Genomic DNA, 19428 nt, shown 5'->3' on the forward strand with positions numbered 1-19428 from the left:
AGGGAAATACAAACAGCCCTTCTCCTTTGGGGCATAGCAATTGTTCCTACGACTGACAATGGAATCCACCCAGTTTGGGGGCAATCCAACAGGGAAGAGTAAGCTTCTATTGGGTGAGATTAAAGACTTCTGGGATTGGTCCCTATAATGGAGGGGCTGGGTAATAAAAAAAAAAAATCAGGGGAAAAGAAATAGGGGAGGGTGAACAGCGGAGACAGCTCCAAGAATCAGGAGTAGGTGTGAGAAACAAGGAAGCTTATAGATTAAAAAAAAGAAAGAAAGAAAGAAAGAAAGAAAGAAAGAAAGAAAGAAAGAAAGAAAGAAAGAAAGAAAGAAAGAAAAGGGGGGAAAGGAAGGAGTCAGGAAAGGGGGGAGTGAGATCTCTGAGAGACAGGGGAATTAAAGAACACCATGGCAACAAGTCCGTCCACCTACCCCGGCCGCCCACCCACAGCCAGATTCTTTGCTGACGCACTTGAGAACAAGCTGGTTCCTACCAGCTCAGGAAGGTGAGCAAACCCAGAGAGCTCATTAAATCCCTTCTCAGCAAAGGAAGGAGTCAGGAAAGGGGGGAGTGAGATCTCTGAGAGACAGGGGAATTAAAGAACACCATGGCAACAAGTCCGTCCACCTACCCCGGCCGCCCACCCACAGCCAGATTCTTTGCTGACGCACTTGAGAACAAGCTGGTTCCTACCAGCTCAGGAAGGTGAGCAAACCCAGAGAGCTCATTAAATCCCTTCTCAGCGACTCTTGTCTGCCTGCAGATAGTGAGCAAGGAGGATATAAATAGAAGTTATATAACATCTCTTTGTTGATTCCTGTGCTTACCAAAAAAATGCAGCATGACCTTGTTTTTTCTGAAGCATTTTCCTCGGCCTACTGGTTGAGGACTTTAATCAAGTTAGGGATCATCTTAAAGTTTAAACAGCAGGATATAGATTTCTAAGTTAAGGGTGCTCAGGACAATCAGCCAAGCTTGGAACCCTCGGGGTCAGGTCTTGCTCAGGTATACAAAAATATCCAATAGCTATAAAAAAAAAATCTTGAGGAATTGTATAGCATCTTCTTAGAACACTTCCTGATCATGCTAGGGGTAATATTATATTCCCAAGAGCCAAGAACCATTAATAAAATGGCTTCTCGGGTTTTCTAAAGGAGATCAGAGCACTTAAAAAAAAAAAAAAAAAATATATATCACATAACCATGCATAAACATAATAATTGAATTTTATTATATATATATATATATATATAAAAAAAAAAAAAAAATATATATATATATATATATTTAAAGCTAACTGATGGCTTCTAAATGCCTCCAGGCATAATCAGTGCTCCTTTTCTTTCTTAAAAGACAAGACATTAAGAGTCCAGTGGACTAAAAAGGCCTCTTCCTCAGAGACGCCTTCAGAAGTGAGCACTGCAGGGAGATACAAATGTGCCCTGAAATCCAGCCCAACCTGGCCGGCTGTGCAGTGCCTGCTGGGGCTTCTGAACAGACTGCCCCTTTGGCGCCTTGGCGCGGAGGAACTGAACAGGAGCGCGTGCTTGCAGGACGGCTGCATAGCTCCGTGACTCTGATACCTCGCCTAACCTGTTGATGCCACAAAACTCTTTTAGAAACTGTTGCCATGGGAACTTGTCCCTCTCAGGCATTCGTCAAGAAATGTCACGGGTGCTAGAGAATTCAATGCCCTTGGTCTCAGTGAGCTTTCTCTGAGTCTCGGAAAGTGCGGCTACAACCAAGAGGACATTCAAACCTATGACACAAGGGTTTTGAACACAAACATCTTGGAAGGACAGGGGTTCATTACATAGGGCGGCGGGGGCGGGGCATGGTTGTGCTAAGAGAGCCTGAGAGTATATACAGGCCCTGCTAAGCATTTACATTCTACACACAGTGTTTTCCATGCATCGCCTCAGCTCAACGAAGACCCTGTAAAGACTCTAAGTAGCTCAGACAGTGACCCCCGCAAGAGATGCTGTGGCTGTCACCCCTACTAGGGGATTTCCTTTCCCATCAGAACTGGTGGGTGGGCAACAACACAGCCATGCATAAATTCAGGCAGGACAAGAGTCTACATCCCCTGTCGAACCCCTGAACCCCTTGTCCGGGGACAGTCACTGCAATGCCTCAGCCCATCTTAGCTGAATTCCATGAGCCTCCTGCCTTCTCCTCTTATAAATTCCTGCCAGAAAAACAGGCTCCACCTTCTACAATATGAACAGTGCAGATCTGGTAGGAACCAACACATCTCCATGTCCCGACGCAGCAATGTTGCCAGGTAACAAATGTAGAAATATACTCAGAAAACTGTATGTGACAATACACACAACCTCCGCGCTCCAGCTGATAACCGAGGGAGTGCTAAAACACCATGTTCTCTTAACACTTGGGCTTCGGGTGTGAAAATAAAATTAAACGGGATACTTCCTCTTGTAAATATAAGACAGGCATACAACTCACACATGCATCCACTAATTGGAAATAGTAGAGGGGTTTGCGACAGCCATCTGCAATGCACTCTGGCTTTCACTCCCCACTCTCCCCGCCAACATGAATTCCAGAAAACTCAAAGAAACATAGCTGAGCAAGAGCCCTTCTTATGTCAGGGACAAGTTCACCTTGGACCAGAGAAAGCTACTCCATACAGGACACCAGTGGAAACTAAAGAAAAGCTCATACGTTAGTATAAAACTCATCATTGTGTGGATTGGTAAGATGACTTTGAAAATTCATGGTATAACCAAGGAGGGATTCCTTGCCTCTTGGATGAAGTAACCAATGCTCCCTAGCCCCAGCCCCAATGGTAACAAGACAGACATTGCTCTCCAGTGTGCGTAACCTCTCAGTGAAAATGGAGCACTGACTTAACTCCCTGGCATTGGAGTTTCAACATCAGGGCTCTCCAGCATGGGAGAGAGATGAGAGATGTTTGAGAGGCAGACTTGGGTTCGAATCTCAGCTTTGCTAATCGGGTGACTTTGGCTCCTTGCTCAGTGGGGAGCCTGCTTCTCCCTCTGCCTGCCGCTCCCCCTGCTTGTGTGCACACTCCCTCTCTCTGACAAATTTTTAAAAAATCTTTTAAGATTTTATTTATTTATGAGAGAGAACAGGTGCACAAGCAGGGGGAGTGGCAGGGAGCCTGACACGGGGCTCGATCCCAGGACCAGAGATCATGACCTGAGCCGAAGGCAGTTGCTTAACTGACTGAGCCACCCAGGCGCGCCAGCTCTGGCTCTTTTGAGACTCACCTTCGTCCTCTGTAACTGGAGCTATCCGACCTAGCCCAGGTAAAGTACACAACAGCGCCATGTACAGCCGCTGTCTTAGAATGGGCACTCTTTCTTTTTCCTTCCCCCCAAATGAATATTCTTCAACCAACCAAAGACTCAAATATGGGGAGAATCCAGTGCACTGAGCCTCTTTGTGCAAAATGAGTAAAAGCTGAGTTCTAACAAGCCTCACATTATGCCAGAGCGCATGTGCTTCCTTCGATGCAAGTAAAAACCAAAAATTATTAATAATGTCATCTAACCTTTCATAGAAACCCTAATTAAACAAGCCGCCTCTGTCTCCACAGAGAGGAAGTTATGCAAGAGAGTTTCCTCATCATTAACTTTCATAGACCTGGGAACTTGGAACTTGTTAGAGGTGAAGCGGCATGTACAGCACTTAGAGTTTTATCTGGCAAACAAGACAGCCAGCTTAAAAGAGAAAGACTTTCACGGTTTCCTTCTCTGTCATTCATAGGCCAGTATGATAACCAAAGCACAGACGCCAGCCACACACACTGTCTTCTGCTCTATTCAGAAGGCACAGCACCCTCCACAAACAGTCTCTCTGCCAAAAGACCAACCGAGAGTGAAGCCACAAATCCCACTTTGCCTGATCAACAGAGGCATGGTCCTCAAAAGGGGTCCAGAGCCCCTCTCCTTGGTCCCCGGCCAGGGAGGGGTATGTGGGCCACGTCTGTGCCAAGGAAATTAATGGAGGCTTCTCATACAGGGAGGCAGCAACACAGAGAGCTGAGACCTCAGGCTGTGGCAGGAAATAAACCCGGACACAATTACCAGCTAGCTCGGTGACCCTGAGCAAGTAACTTGACCTCTTGGGTCCTTTATTTCCCCTTTAGCAAAAAGGGGTCACGGCAGCACCTACCCACACAGGATTACCATAAAGAGTAAATGAGATCAGGCAGAGAAGGCATGTGGCCTAGCTCCTGGAACATGAACATTCAGATTCTGGTCCTCATTACTATTACTACTATCTGTAGTTATTATGAAGAAGAAAAAATAGACCCTGAATGTTCCTGGCACCATAAGGATATTCCTCCAAATTCACATTATGTATTTATTTCTCTTGGACTCAGCTAAACTTAACTCCCTTCCACCCCTATAGAAGGGGCCCCTTTATAGTTGTTACAACCACTAACCACACATGTTCACATCCTAATGCTTATATTCAAAAAAGGATAGTAAGGCTAAAGCATTACAGTGGCCATAGAGGATCAGAACTTGTATATATTTGGTGAATGTTTAGAACATGTAATGAACACCCACCATGGTCCAGGTGCTGGGGAGTCAGACAGGAGCTCGATCCTGGAAAAAATTACATTCCTGGGTGGGGGAGTGGAGAGAGAAACGTACAACCAGAAAGTAACCATGAGCAATTACTATGTGTTAGGCAGCACGCTGAGCTGAGCGTTTCCCATACATCTCAGCTAGTTCTCAGAAGGACCCTACGGAGTAGGGTTCTCTCCACTGATACGTTATGTACGGGCTGAGTTCCCTGCATCTCACACACACAGGGACTTTTCTACGGAACTTGGGGCTGAAGACAAACTTGGTTTCTGTTCCCTTGGGTCTTACGGTGACCCTCCACCTGAAGTGTGGTGACTGCTGTAGTGAATGAAGCCCAGAGGTGGAGACCAGCACCCCACCTCAGGGGATCAAGGGAAAGCTTCTGAGCAGGAGGCATTTCCGACAGGGCTTGGGAAGTATTCCAGGCAGAAGGAACGGGGCCGTCCCACAAAGCGCATAGGCATCTGAGCACACAGAAGGGACTGACAAATGAACAGATGCAGCTGCAGGACAATGAGAGTGGGGGTGTGGGTAGAGAAGCCCAGGCAGGGCCAGACCATGCCGGGCGCCACTGGATTTCATCATGGTGGCAATGGACTCCAGCATCTGCAGAAGGCTGGTAAGACAGGAAATGAAGTGGTCAAGCTTCTGCCTGGGGGACATCACTGACAGTAGCATGTAAGAGAGAAATGCCCAGAGGCAGGGAGGCCTCTAAGAGGCTATCCCAGTTATCCAGGTGAGAAACAATCAGGCTCAGAACTCGGACAGCCCCCTTTCGGCAGGCGGTATAGCCTGGTGGCCAGTAGTAGGAATTCTGAAGCCAGAGTGCCTCATTTCAAATCCTAGCTCCTCAGACTGCAGCAGGGCCAATATGGTCATGTCATTTAACCTCACGATGCCAACTGTCTGGCTCCTTACAAGTCCTAACTGAATGCTGACCATTAAACTACTGGGAGGTGGAATGGACGCAGAATGAGCTCCTGACAAAAAGTAAGAGAGGAAAGAGACCAGAGACATCCAGGTATCTCCCCTGGGCAACAGGAGGGCTGCTGGTGAGCCCACTGAGCAGCACGCGGAATACAAGAGGGCAAATGGGGCAGAGGAGGGGAGGTGACAGGTGTGCTTGAGGTCATCCTAACCTACAATGAACACAGAGATTTGAACAGAAATCTAGAAATCGGCAAAGAGGTGGAGTCGGGAGCTACACTTTTGGGGGTTGTTGGCATGAACGGTAGCTGGAAGCCATGGAGGAGATGAGATCACCCAGGGAGTTTGGAGAAAAAGAAGACAAACAGGCTGGAGCTGAGGCTCCAACATTTCAGATATTTTAAGGTTAACTAAATGCCCCCAGGCCAGCAGGAAACCTTTGCAGGAGGTACAGAAATAGCAGAGCACTGGGCCATAAAGAAGTAACTAATTTAAAATGTGGTGGTCTGGGGTAGGATGGTCAGCAAGGGCTTACAGATGAAAGACCGGCAATCCCAGGTCTCTGGGCTCTTGAGCCACATGCCAAATCCCCACAGGAAAGAGCTGCTTTAGTCTGCCTTCCAAATCTGTGCTGAAAGGTGATAAACAGGGGTAATGGAATATATCTGAGTAGAGACAGTGAAGGAAAGGGAAGATCACCTCTAGGAAAAAAGAAGTCTACTAAAACAATTCCACTGCCCCTGTACACCATTACCCCCCTGGAAAAAAAAAAAAAAAAGGAAAGAAAATGTAGAAACCTCTCTTTCCCTGAATTCTTGTTTATTAGGAGAGTGAGTGGCCAAAATATCTCGGGACTTAGGATATTGGTCATCTGGTGAATATTTACTAAAAACCCATTGTTGCATACCAGGGGATGAAGAGCATAGAACAAAGAGGAAAAGACATGGTTCTTTCCCTTCAATAGATTAATATTTAGACAGCAAAGATTCAACAAGCACAGGGGTTGGCAGAGATTTCTGTAAAGGGCCAAATGGTAAATATTCGAGGCTTTGCAGGCTATACGGTCTCTGTTGCAACTATTCAACTCTGCCCTCATAGCATGAAAGCAGCCAGAGATAATACTAAAGGAGTAAGCATGGCTGTGTTCCAATAAAACTTTATTTACAAAAGCAGGCCATGGACTGGATTTGACCTACTGGCCATAGTTTGCCAAGCCCTGGACTAACACATCACAAGCCAACAGAGGAGAATGTGGTGTCAGCCTGGAAGTTCGTAACCAGCATTCCCTCCTTAGAAGTCATTAAGGAAAGTTAGGAAGAGCACAGACCTCTTGCTAGACCTAAACGAAGAGAAAGAAAGAAGGAAAATCTGGGCTTGTTGTGGATTTAACAGGATAAAGTAAAATGATGGTTCAATATATAACGCTTTCCAAGTCTTCTCTGATATTTTTTTTGCTCTTTAGTCAAATTTTGAAGACCCATGGAAAACCCGAGAATTCCTTTGAAGACACCTCTTAGAAACCAATTCCTGCTTCTAGGTTTTGCACAAGGGAAAGAGATTATCATTCTGCTTCCAAAGATCTCTCCGTAACCCCCAATCAATGCAGTCCTCTCGTGGAAGGCCAGAAGAGCAGATACACAGACTTGCCCACTTCTGCCTAAATCGTTGGCTTTACTATTCAGGAAAAAAGAAAAATACTGGGTCTCCAATTCCTCTAAAAACATGAAAGTGCCAAGGTGCACTTTCTCCTAGGAGTACCTCAGCAGGACTGCGCTTCTGATACCCAAGTGAGGACGAGCCACAAACATATGTGCTGACAAGCCTTGCAGTCGTTTCTTGCCCCAAACTACAAAACGAAGCCAACAGGCCCATGCCTTCTCTAGTGCCCACCATCACTTGGAGAGATGCTACGACCAGGATTGTACTGTGCGAGGGGTCACTTTCCTTTTATAGGAGAGGCACTCATGTCTTATGTTCTCAAGAATGGTAACCACCTTTGAATGTTGAGTTTCTATCAAAACATGAATTTTGAGACCAAAAATCTTAAAAGACCTTTGTTCAGTGACACACTAGTTTCCTGGGAATGGAGAAGAAGGGTAAGAGGGTAAGGTACATATGTCAAAGAGATTACTTGGACCAAAAAAAAAAAAGGGAAGACAAGTAAAGGCCTGGGGTCAGAGAGCACTTAAAACCACAGAGTGACTGGAATGCCCTTCCCTTTCCACTTCACCCAGAATGTCTGTCACTATAAGTAACCAGTACCCAACGCACAGAAGTGTCCTGACCTTCTGGACTGCTAACATCATTTCAAATATATAATCAGAGGGACTTAGGTAAACTGAGGATGAAAACAAATAAAACAGAGCACCCCTTTGGCCCACTGGATCGAAAACCATTAGATAGAAGCAAAAACTCACAAGTCCACTTTTTGAGAAGATATCTATTTAAAAAAATGAGTCCATTTTTAAAAAAGATTCATTTGTTATTTGAGAATGAGCGTGAGTGTGCGGGGGTGGGGGAGGGAGCGGAGGGAGAAGGAGAGAGAGAATCTCGAGGAGACTCCCCCCGTGCATGGAGCCTGAACCCCATGACCCTGAGCCAAAATCAAGAGTAAGGAGCTTAACCAACTGAATCTATTTTTTAAATAAAAAACATTTATTAATAAAAATAATCAGCCAATTTTGAGATCTTTCTATGACCCTGGCAACTGCATGAGGCACTTTCTGTTGTCTAACTGTCCCAGGAGCCCTGTGAGGGGGACACTGTTACCTCCTGCTCTCCAGTTGGCAACCATGCTGACAGAGGTCAAGAACTTTGCCCCAGGTCCTCGATAGGGACGTGGCAGAAGCAGGGCTTGAACCTGGATCTTCCTCATTCCATACAGTCAGTCCCCATGGCAGCAGCTTACAGGTGTGCAGTGTCTACCGGGGCAGGCACTTTACCCCCATGTTACGTTGTTTTATCCTCTCAATAGCTCCATGAAGAAGGGACTTAGTTTTTCTAACTCTTATTTTACAGATGAGAAAGCTGAGTGAGTTTCAAAGTATCCTGAGAAAGTCCAAGGTCACCTCACTCACCAAGGGCAGGGCTGGGATTCCAACACAGGTGTTTCCACTCTAGAGGCCAAGCTCCTTCCCACGTCATAGGCTTCCCTTCTAGGCGGTGTCCCCGAAGTCTCTGACCCTTTGCCACCAACTCTCAAAGGAGGGCCAAGAGGCAGCTTCCCAGCTTCAGCTAAAGGGCAGAGTGTCCAGGGAAGCCTGCTGGGGACAAGCCACCTGCCTCCCTCTTATTTCAATTCCAATGGCTCCCAAACCCCTCACGGTGGGGCAGGGGGAGCAGGCTTCTGACTGTGGCAGGCCACATTCATTTCCCACATGGATAAAACCTGAGGTCAGAAAACACCACTCAGAAATGACTCATTTCTGACTTCCTTGCCAAAAACAACACCATTTTACGTAACTTGCTCACACACCAATCTCCTGCTCCTTCTAAGGGTGAGTGTCCTGTCAAACCAAGGCTGCTCTTCCTCACAAATTGGCCTTCCGTTTCCAGCAAAGGCAAATCAAATCATCCTTTCTGGCTTCATCTCTGCTAACTGGGGTCAGAGGCAGCCAGACCAACATGCTTCTCCAACGTGCTCTTCTGGTGACTTCTTCTGGAATGGGTGGGAGATTGCTTATCTAATATTGGCTCTGGGGCTGATTCTTAAGCCAACCACAAAAAATAAGTGTGCGGTGGGGAAAAGGCCCCAAGGACTAGGGATCTCTCTCAGATGAGTATGCAAGCCAGTTTCCTGATGGAACATTCTCACATTTTCCATCTCCAGCTGCGTACGTGCAGAAAAGAAAGCCCTTTCTGGGTGTGTCTGTAGGCTAGACTTGGCATAGGGATAGCTGTGGGCAGCCACTTGATACATAAAATTCACTGTGCTTCTGCAACCGGAAGCAATTAGTCCAAAAAAATTTTTTTGTTATGTCTGTCCCCTTAATTTGCTATGAGACTCTCTATGGTCATGTCAGCACATATATCCCTGAACATCTTTATTTGCTTCAAAAAAAAAACAACCCAAAACACAAGATAATATTCAAAGATATACCTTACTCCTCCTCTTCTCCAGGTGAGGACAGCCTCTACCCTCCTGCAGGGAAGAGGAAGCAGAGGGAACTTCCCCCGGGGTGCTGGTGGGAACGTCTCAGGAGGAAGGAACACAGAAATTGGCAAGGACTTGAAGGACGGATATGCAAGTGCCGTAAGACTTGCTGAGTCCTGAGTGTGCCAAAAATTAATTCATAAGCAAATGCTTATTTTATAGTTTCCCACTTGCTACAAAACACCAAACTGAAAGGAAAGATTCCTTCTGAGGGCTGGCAGGAAGGGGGTGAAACCAGAGTGGGGAGAAAAAGCAGGGGTTGCTCAAAGTGAGGCTTGATTCCACGGCTGGGCCATGTGTCACTCCCCTTGGCAGAGCCCAAGGGCGGTGGTACCATCTCCTTGTTCCTATAAGCAGAGGGTTCATTTACCATGAAGTCTGAGCTGCTCTGATGGCACCCCGGTAGGAGGAGTTTTGGAGATTAGATCTACCTTCAGATAAGCCAGGGTACACATGGAAGATGCTAGAAGACTTGAGACCCTAGGAGTCCATTATGCCAGGCTGGGAAATATCTTAAATTTGGCTTCCTGTCATTCCAGGGCTTTAGATGATGAGACAGATAACAATGTTTCAAAGTCAGAGAGCAAACTCTCTCTGTGAGGATTCCTAGCAAGCACTATGTGTCTTGATTTTTGCGTTCCCATAATTGAATCCTCCAAGGTCTGGGCAGTGAAATTCAGAACTTTTGGAGAGCTACAGGCCCCAAAGACTTTATCCTTAGGACTGGGTTGAATATTCACAGATCCCACCCCAAAGGGGAACAATATGAGTCGTCACTTCTGCAAGATTGGATTGAATTTCCAGGGAGAACAAAGTTCTTCTAAGGCAGACAATGATGCCTGCCTCTTTTTGAAACTTTAGCACCCAACTCAGGAGTTGGACTGGCCCATGGTAGGTGCTCAATCAATTATAATGGAGGGCGGAGCCAGTCTCTACATGTGCCTACCGTCCAATTCTCTCCTTGATGCACATGCCCTCCTCTCAACAAGAGGTGGTTTTTCTCCCCTCCCTCTGAAGTTGGGCTGACCTTATGACTGCCTTTGACCAAAAGGATGTGGCAGAAGTGACATTCTAGGAACCCCTCTGAGCCCAGGACTTGAAAGGGTTTGTAGCTTCCACTTTCTGCTTCTTGAAACACTACTTAGAGCCCAGCCACCATGCTCTAAGAATTCCGAATGACATGGAAAGGCCACATGGAGGAGAACCATGGCAATCTGGGTGACAGCCCCCACTGAGCTTCCAGCTGAGAGCCAGCACCAAGTGCCACAGTCACACAGGCAGCCACCATAGCCGATGACCCAACTGAGCCCATGCCAAGATCACATGGAGTAGAAGAACTGCCCGGCTGAGCCCAAGCCCCCAGAATTGTGACAGGTGTCAGAATGACTACTGCTTCAAGCCACTCCATTTTGAGGGCCCTGCTAAGCGACAGAGCTAAAACAGGGGGACAGGAGGAGACAAGGGGCACATCCTATTTGGTCTAGTTCTGTAGCTCTGAGTAAGTCAGAACCCCACGGAGCTTCAGTTTCCTCACTGCTGTGATGGGGGCCACACGTGCCTGGCACAGTTCCCAGCACAAGTGGAGACTCAAATGAGACAGCGGGAGTGGAAGGACTTCTTCACCAACAGTAAGTGCCCGGGCCCAGCGAGAATGGACGCTAGTCCTGTTGTCTTCTCTACTGAGCTCTGCAGCTGTGGACCCATCCCTGGCCCACTTATGCCTCTGTCTCTGAAGATGACAAGGACTGACCTTGTAGGAAGGAGCAGCCATCTTTCTTTATGTAGCACCTGCTTCCTCGGATCTTTACCATCATCCTGCAGAATGAAGCCATCACAGGCAAGGAGGTGTTCGTAGAGCCAAGCCGCCCTGGTTCAATTCTTGGCTCTGCTACTTACTGACTGTATGATCTGGGGCAAGTTCCTTAAAGATTTTTCATGTTTGTTTCCTCCTTTGTAAAAAGTGGTAATTATGGCACGTGCCTCCCATATAGAGCATGGGGATTAAGTGAGCTGATACGTGACAGACACTGGAGCATAGTTCCTGGCTCACAGTAAGCATTTAATTGGCCATTATCATCATCATTATGGTTTTTACTTTCATTAATTTTTTAAATGATCATACAGTAAAACTGACTTTTTTTTGGTATACAGTTCCACGAACTTTCACAGATGGATACACTCATGTGGCCACCACCAAAAGCAGGACGCACAACAGCACCATCGCAAGAAAAACACCCTTTTGCTGCTTCTTTATAGTCAAATTGTCCCCTCACCGCTAATCCTGGCAAACACTGATCTGTCCTTCATCGCTACAGTCTTGTCCTTTTGAGAATGTCATATAATTAGAACCACATAGCATGTCTCCTTTTGAGATTGGCTCCTTTCACTCAGCGTAATGCCTTTGAGATGCGTCCAACTCATTGCATTTATCATACTTCGTTCCTTTTTACTGCTGAATAGTATTCCATTGTATGGCTCACCTGGAGTTTGTCCAATCACCATAGTTTTAATAATTATTTTCATGAGCCAAGGAACCCTTCAGAAATGGAACCAGCCAACCATCACTACCAGGTCCTAGGAATTCCTTGGAAAATATCTAGTAACTGCTTAGAAGTTCTGACTCACAGTGGCAAGGAACATAGGGGTCCACACTTGCACCTCACCCTTGATAGACACAGGAACAGAAACCCGGGAATAACTTCCTTAATCCCACAGAGACCCAGACCGGAAGGTGGGTCTCAGTCTCCTCCTTCGTGCAAAACAGACCCTAGATCCTGGGAAGAGGTGCTTATAAGCACACTGCGGCCCTCTTCCTGGATAGTTCTGAAACCCTGTAGCCCTCCATGCTTCCCTGCGATCGCCTCTTCTACTGCCTGTCAGTGAGAAACATTAACCTATGGAAGCCCGCCTGACCTCAGACCAACTTCCCTTCCTGGGACCATAACATGACAATCCGACCAGGAAGTGATAATGGGCACAGAGTTCCGGCTGGAACCGACCCTGCCTTTAATGGATTACGACATTTCAGCAATCATTAATAGTCACAATGGCAGCTTTAACCCAATTCAGACTAACTGCCCAGCTGGTCCTGTACTACTTCAAACCAGCTTCTCTAAAGCAGGATGAAATTTTACATCCCTCCCCCTGGGGCTTCAAGGTTCCTGCCCTTAACTGGCTCCACACAAGCTGAGTTCCCCTCATTTTCTCCAGAGAAAGAGAAGCTCAGGGCCGAGGGGGATCTCTCCAGTCAACTCTGGGCTAGAATTAATTTTCCTGGAACCACAGGTCTCTATTGAAACAGTGGGCTAGATTCTCCCCTCCATCCTCTGAGGTCACTGGAGGCGGGGGGGAGGCGGGGAGGACAGAGAGAGGGAGGAAAAAAGAGCGAGCGCGCTTGCCCTGGGTGCTCTGCCCTCCCATCCTGGCTCACCCACTCGGGAGCACACTGGCTGCCTTAAGAGAAAAGCTCTCCACTCCCTCTGAGGCTGAACAACTGGAACTCTACCGTGGCATTTCATCTGGAGCTTAAGCATATGAGTAATAAATGTGTGAAAACATGAAACTAATATTCATAATTACTTTACAAGATAAAGAACTTGAAGGAAAAACAGCTTCTGTGTGCCTTGCCATCGCCATCAGGGGTACACTGTGAAAAAACACGGCATCCTGCCAGAACCTCAGACGTCGTCTCGCCAGCCAGCCTTAGCGCCGGCGGCCCTCGGCCCCCGCGAGCCCTTTCCATGCTTCATTATTCCTTAATTAATGGTGCCTTCATGCGTCTCGTCATCCAGACTCTTTAAAGCCTCAAAGAGCCAACTGGGACCTCTGACCTTCTCATCTCCAACATCCGTTTAGGTGGCATTTTGGCCAACATTTACGAATGATCAACGGGCGTAGGCTCCAGCCTCAAGCAGGAAGAGAGTCTGCACGCGTTATAGCCTGTCCCTGACCCTCTTGGCCCCCTAGGTTCGGTATCTCTCTTTCTCCCCATTTTTTCTTTTCTACTGAGGTACAACTTATATACAACAAAGTGTACCAATTTTAACTGTATGCGCCACTGAATTTGAAACAGGTATGTACCCAAATAACCATAAATATCTCCAGCACCCCAAAAGGTTCCCCTGTGCCCCTCCTAGAAAAATCTTCTCCCAAGTTATGACCAATTTTATCATAGAATTATTTTCAGTTTAGGTTCTCATTAGCTCTTCCCTAAATTACTGCTAATTAGCTTTTTAATTATTGGGCTGCCTCCTTCTGGGCCTTGCTTTCCTCAGCTCATCTGTTCTACACTGCCAGATTTATAGTCCTGAATTGCAGCTCCAAGGCCCTTTGAAGGGCTGCCCTGTATTGCATACAAACTCTCCTGCTGCCAGTCCCCATTCACTGCCCTACGCCCGCTCTGCTCAGTCTGAGGGACACAATTCCTGTTCTGCCAGCACCCCTATTGCTCCTATGCTGGGCCTCCTCTTCTCTCCCAAGCAGCACGACACAGCCACCCCATGCCACTGATCCACACCCAATTCCCACCTTTCAGACCCACAGCCATCCTTTATAGCCAATGTCATCAAAAAACCTTTTACTGACTCCTCACACAGATGTTGTTACTTTTTCCTTGGAGGGTCCACATTACCATTCTTACCTTTCGGATGGCCTTGCCATTATCCTTGAGACAGAGCTCCCTATGTGCATTGTTTACATTCTTTTATCCTTGCTAGATTTTTCAATTTCTTGAAGACTGAGCTTCTAGGATTCTAGGATTTCTCTAATTACTGAAGCTTTAAAAGAAAACTGGGAAGGGGAAGGAATAACCCTTCCAACTATCTCTTTCATCAACAGAGAAGAAAAAAGAACTGTCATTCACTATCAAAAATCTTGTCAATAAAGCAAAGACACAGGAGAGGACATAATAGCAGAAATAAAGTGGTAAGATGGTCCTTCAAACTGAATACGTGTGATTTATGAAAAACTCACCACACTGCCTTCATTTTTCATACTTGGCTATGACTGGAGAAAATTCTCAGAGACCAACTGCTCCTGTTTCTAGACACCACCGCCTTACAGACCCTGCTAAAGCACTCTGTACCCACAAAGTGCTCCATAAATGTTCAGTTCACATGATCTGTCACGGGAATCCTGTGGTGGGAAGACAAGGAGTGTTTGAGCACTGCTTCCGTTCTGACACGGCAGTGGGTGGGCCACATCCTAATGATGAGAAGGACCACAGGATCCATCCATGCTCACGGTCAGACTCACATGTGACAAAATCAAACAGCAATCCCAATGTTCACAACTCCGGCGCCGACGTGATGACTCAGGCACGCAGCAGACGCTGCCACCAGCACAAAATCTCCACTTAGGGCAGCGCCTAATAATGAACTTCAGAAGTGGGTGTGAGGGCAAGCTGGGATTGGAGTGCGAGGAGACAGGACCACCACAGGTGGCTGTGCAGCTCATGCAAGGGGCAGGGTGCCTGGGAGAGTGAGCAGTGAGAAATGCAACCTGGCCTGGGGCGAACCTACTCACAGCAACGTACCCTCTTCTAGCCTGCACTAAGATCCAAGACTCCATTAATCCAGACTCTGATTTTAAGTCTGGGCCCAAGAATTTAATGTCAAGTCAAATATACACATCAGGGTGAATGAAGTTTATGATGTGTTAATTACATCTCAATAAAGCTGTTACCAAAAAGTAGGTGTATACACACACACAGCTAAGTAAACCCTTATTCAAGAGCCAACAAGAAGGAAGATTACATGAAGACAGGGATGATAAAATATTTAAAGAAAGAATTTTAATTGTCATTTCGACATGAAAATTATAAATGTTATTAAATTCATTAAAATTGCTTCATTAAGGACTTCTATCAAGAATTCTTTCAAGTTTTTATTGCTGTTTTAAAATATATATCCTCCTATCCAGCTACCAAAAATCATCTACACATCTTTGACTAACCTAGCCTGACTTTCCCCTATTAGTTCAAATTTGTGTTAAACAGTTTTATTGAACTTTTCACTTGAAAGGTAGAAAAATTTATAGCCAGCAATAACTGCAGTGTCTATAGATATAAAAATTAAATCTAAACAGCACACACAGCTCAAACTGCTTTTTGGTCACCCTCTGATGGGACTGTCTATGATATGGGATAAAAACTACAAAAAGACCTCATTCAATCACTCACTGAACAAACATTTATGGACTTCCTACGATGCCCCAGATCCTGGATCAATTTTCTTTGCACACCCTCAGCAGTTTATCAGTTTTCAAATGTAAGTCATGTTTTGAAACGAAGTCTGAATTATGACTGAATGACCAAGGAAGATACTGGTAGAGTTTGCTTTTCATAAGAACACAATTTTGTGCTCTAGGAACGAGCTGTCCATTGTAGAAGAGCCTTGGCATCGCACAGGTGCCTGGCTCTCAGGACAGCTTCTCTTCCTGCTCGGCAGGGACGCCACACAGCAGCAAGCTGCCCTCTTACCTGTATGGTGGTGTTGCCTCCTTCCAGGAGGGCGATGGCCAGGAGAATGCTTTCGTGAAACACTCGATCACTGGACGCGTTCATTATGAGGTCAATGACCAGATTGGAGGCGCCCTCCTTGTCGAGGTGGCACTGAACCTCAGCCAGGCTCATCTCGCCCCTGCTCGTGGAGCTGGACCCAGAGCCTCCCCCTAGGTAGATGGAATATTGTTCTTATTAACCACAATCAGAGCATGTATTGCATACTTACTATTTACCAACACTTAATGCACTAAATGTTTTAACGGTATTAGTTCTTTTAACCTTCTTAAAGACCCCACAAGGAACGTACTAATTATTAACACAGAGATGAGATCATTTGTCTTCGAGGAGGATACACAGCTTGTAACAGAGATGGTATTTGAATGCAGGTAGGTAAGATGAGGAATGACGTATTTCCAGCAAAAGACCTAAAGCCACCCAGCCAAGACTCTCCCTGACATTAAACTACAATGACTTGGTGCAGAATTACTAAAAAACTTGTGAGTTTAAGAGACAAACCAAACTTATACATGTGTTAGAACATATAGCCTATAATATAGCCTCAGAAAATATAGTCTACAATAATCATTTTAGCCCTATTTCTAACAAACCCACCCAAACTCAACTTTTCACATAATTTATCTGTTCATTCAATAAATAGTTACTCAGTGCTTGGCATGGAGCCAAGAGCTGGGGCTAGAGAGTGAAGAAAACAGATGAAATTCCCATCCCCACTGAGCTTGAGATGACATGAATAAACTTAAGAAGATAGGGCCTATGTCATTTAGTGGAATGGATTCCAACTGTGTTTAGAAAGTGCCTACATAAGAACTTGCGTTGCATTGTTATTGGCAATAACTGAAATGTTAATGTTCATGGAGACATGGGCTGATCGATTTCAGAAAGAAGAAAATCATCTACCAGTCCTTCCCCGCAGACCTCATTCAAATGCCACCTCCTCTGCACTGCTTGCCTTGACTACCTAGGTCCATCAGAGCCATAGTGCAGAGTAGAGACTGGGTTGTGTCTCTCTCTTCTCTTTTACAGCTTTTTAAAGGAGAAACGGTCTCTGCTACATTTCTAAAACACCCTCATAAGGCCTCCCGAGGGCCTCACATATTTGTGGAATGACCCGACTACAGAAAGTAAAGAGAGATAGTTTTGAGATGTTATGCGAGGAACTTCTCTTGAGAATCCCTGGGAACTTTCAGATGAAATGCTAACGTCCTGTTCCTGGGACACTCCGAGAACTGTATCGTCACTGAAGCTGTAAAGCCCCATAAAGTGAGCAGATATGCTTCAAGTTTTCATTTGGTGAGCAACTCAAGATCCCTTCCAGAAATTGCTAGGATAGCTTTATTAATCACCGAGTATTTTGGTGCTACCTACAGAACGCCCCCAAAACCGACAGTGCATAACAGTCACCATTACAGACAAGGACTCAGCCAACTCCCATTTGTGCTTCAAGCGAGCACTGAACTCCTGGCCCCCTCTGAAAACCCAAACCAACACCCACAGTGGAGTTCAACGTTCTTGCAACTTTTGCCTGTAACTGTGCTTACAATGTTTTGCAACCTCTTTGAGGATTTTTTTTTTTTTAAGCAATTTTATAGAGGCTTTTTTTTTTTTTTTTTTTTTTGTAAACTCCCTTAAGAGTTCGGGAGGAACACAGCACAGGCACTAGAATTAGATATATTGAGGTTCAAATTATAAACTAGTCACTAACAAGCTTCCATTTTTTTTCTGTCAAAAAGGGATAACAGCAGTACCTGCCACATAATGGGGTACTTGGAGAAGCAAAGACGAAGGTCAAATGCTTGGGAGAGCCCTTGGGTACTCAGTAGGTGTGCAATAAATGGTAGCTTTCACTGTCCTCACTGTTAACATCATTGTTCTTTACAATGGTAAGAATGAATCCTCATGAGCACAAGAAAATGGGCAGTAAAATCAAGTTCCTTGAGTCATTCAAAAATCACCCAGAGGATTGCTGTGCTGGAAAGGGGGGCAAAAGACTTAGCCAGTATCTAACTGCAGGGAAGTATTTTTAGATACCACTTTGATGGTAGACCAAAGACAAAACAAGTTGCTAGAAAACACACTTGCCACCCAAATTCATCTGTTAGTTTCAACCTGTTAAGGAGAAACATGTAGCTCTCATGTGGCACACTCAATTCACACGTGCAGCTAATTAGCACACCACACAGCCTACCTCCTCCCCCAGGCTTGCTGGGTCCTCCTGGTGACAGCGGGCCATTGCCAAAGCTGGTGAGGCTTTCTCTTCTTCCTGAAGGTCTGACGTTTCCATAGTAACGGTTGACCAAAATTTGCCTGAGCGCCTCACCCTTAATTCAAACAGGATAATGAAATCAGGTTCTGAATTTAATGCATAACTGAGCTAATACTCAAAAAACAGGGGGGTACTCAGTTATAATTGGCTCGGTTTCACTCAGTGAAAAAATAAATTATTAATAAAAGCACTTGGAAACTCTGAAGTTAACTTCTTCAATATTTTCTCAGGAAAGCACATCATTAAAAAAAAAGCAGCAATCTAGAATATTAAGTATCTCAAGTTCTCTCTCTCACAGTGATAAACACAGAACATTAATTTTGAAGGACAACTAACAATAACAAAACCAAAAAAGTCCCTCTGGGGTAAGCCAATAAAACTCAGGCAAGATGAGAATTTTACAGGTCACCTTGCACATAGCAATAAAAACTTGTTACCCCAGACATAGGGTTTATTCCCAATATTGTAAGAAAATATTAAGATACGAAAGTACTACCGCATAATGATATAATGAGCTGAAAGTAAGCCTTTCTTATAGAAGCAGTCAATGGGTCAAGTGGTGAAGAAAAAACAAAGTAGGGGCAGATATTAGACATGCCAATCAGAAAACCAGCACCATGAACGAAATGAGTTTGACATTTGCTTTGAAATAATAAGGGAGGGGAATAGGTAGGGATATAGATGAGGCAAGAGCAGCCAAGAGTTGACAGCTGTTGAAGCCGAGTTAGGAATGTGGGTTCTTGGGTTCTCAAAACTCTTATGGTTCTTCTTGTATATATTTGAACATTTCGGTAATACAATGTTTTAAAAATTTAACTATCAAAGGAATCTTGGACAGAAGACATGACAACTCTTTCCCACAACTCCAACCAAAAAAATAAAGCCGTGATTTGTTCTCTAATACTAGTAGACGTTAGCAAAGCAGCACAAAGCAGCAGGATCTAGTCTCAGCTCTATTCTATGTTCAGTCCTGCT

General features: G+C 45.4%; 1 protein-coding gene across 1 annotated transcript in view; it reads right to left on the reverse strand.

Moving 5' to 3' along the window:
• Nucleotides 1-19428, reverse strand: part of ITPR1 (inositol 1,4,5-trisphosphate receptor type 1) — a 322384-nt gene that overhangs the window by 89499 nt on the left and 213457 nt on the right. The window contains exons 43-44 of the mRNA XM_040628531.1: nucleotides 18376-18508; nucleotides 16146-16336 (exon numbers count right to left, since the gene is read on the reverse strand). Coding sequence (XP_040484465.1) covers nucleotides 16146-16336; nucleotides 18376-18508 — 324 coding nt within the window. The remainder of the gene's footprint in view (nucleotides 1-16145; nucleotides 16337-18375; nucleotides 18509-19428) is intronic.

The sequence above is a fragment of the Ursus maritimus genome, unplaced genomic scaffold (genome assembly GCF_017311325.1).
Source record: "Ursus maritimus isolate PB19 unplaced genomic scaffold, ASM1731132v1 scaffold_14, whole genome shotgun sequence".
Classification (NCBI taxonomy): Eukaryota; Metazoa; Chordata; class Mammalia; order Carnivora; family Ursidae; genus Ursus; species Ursus maritimus.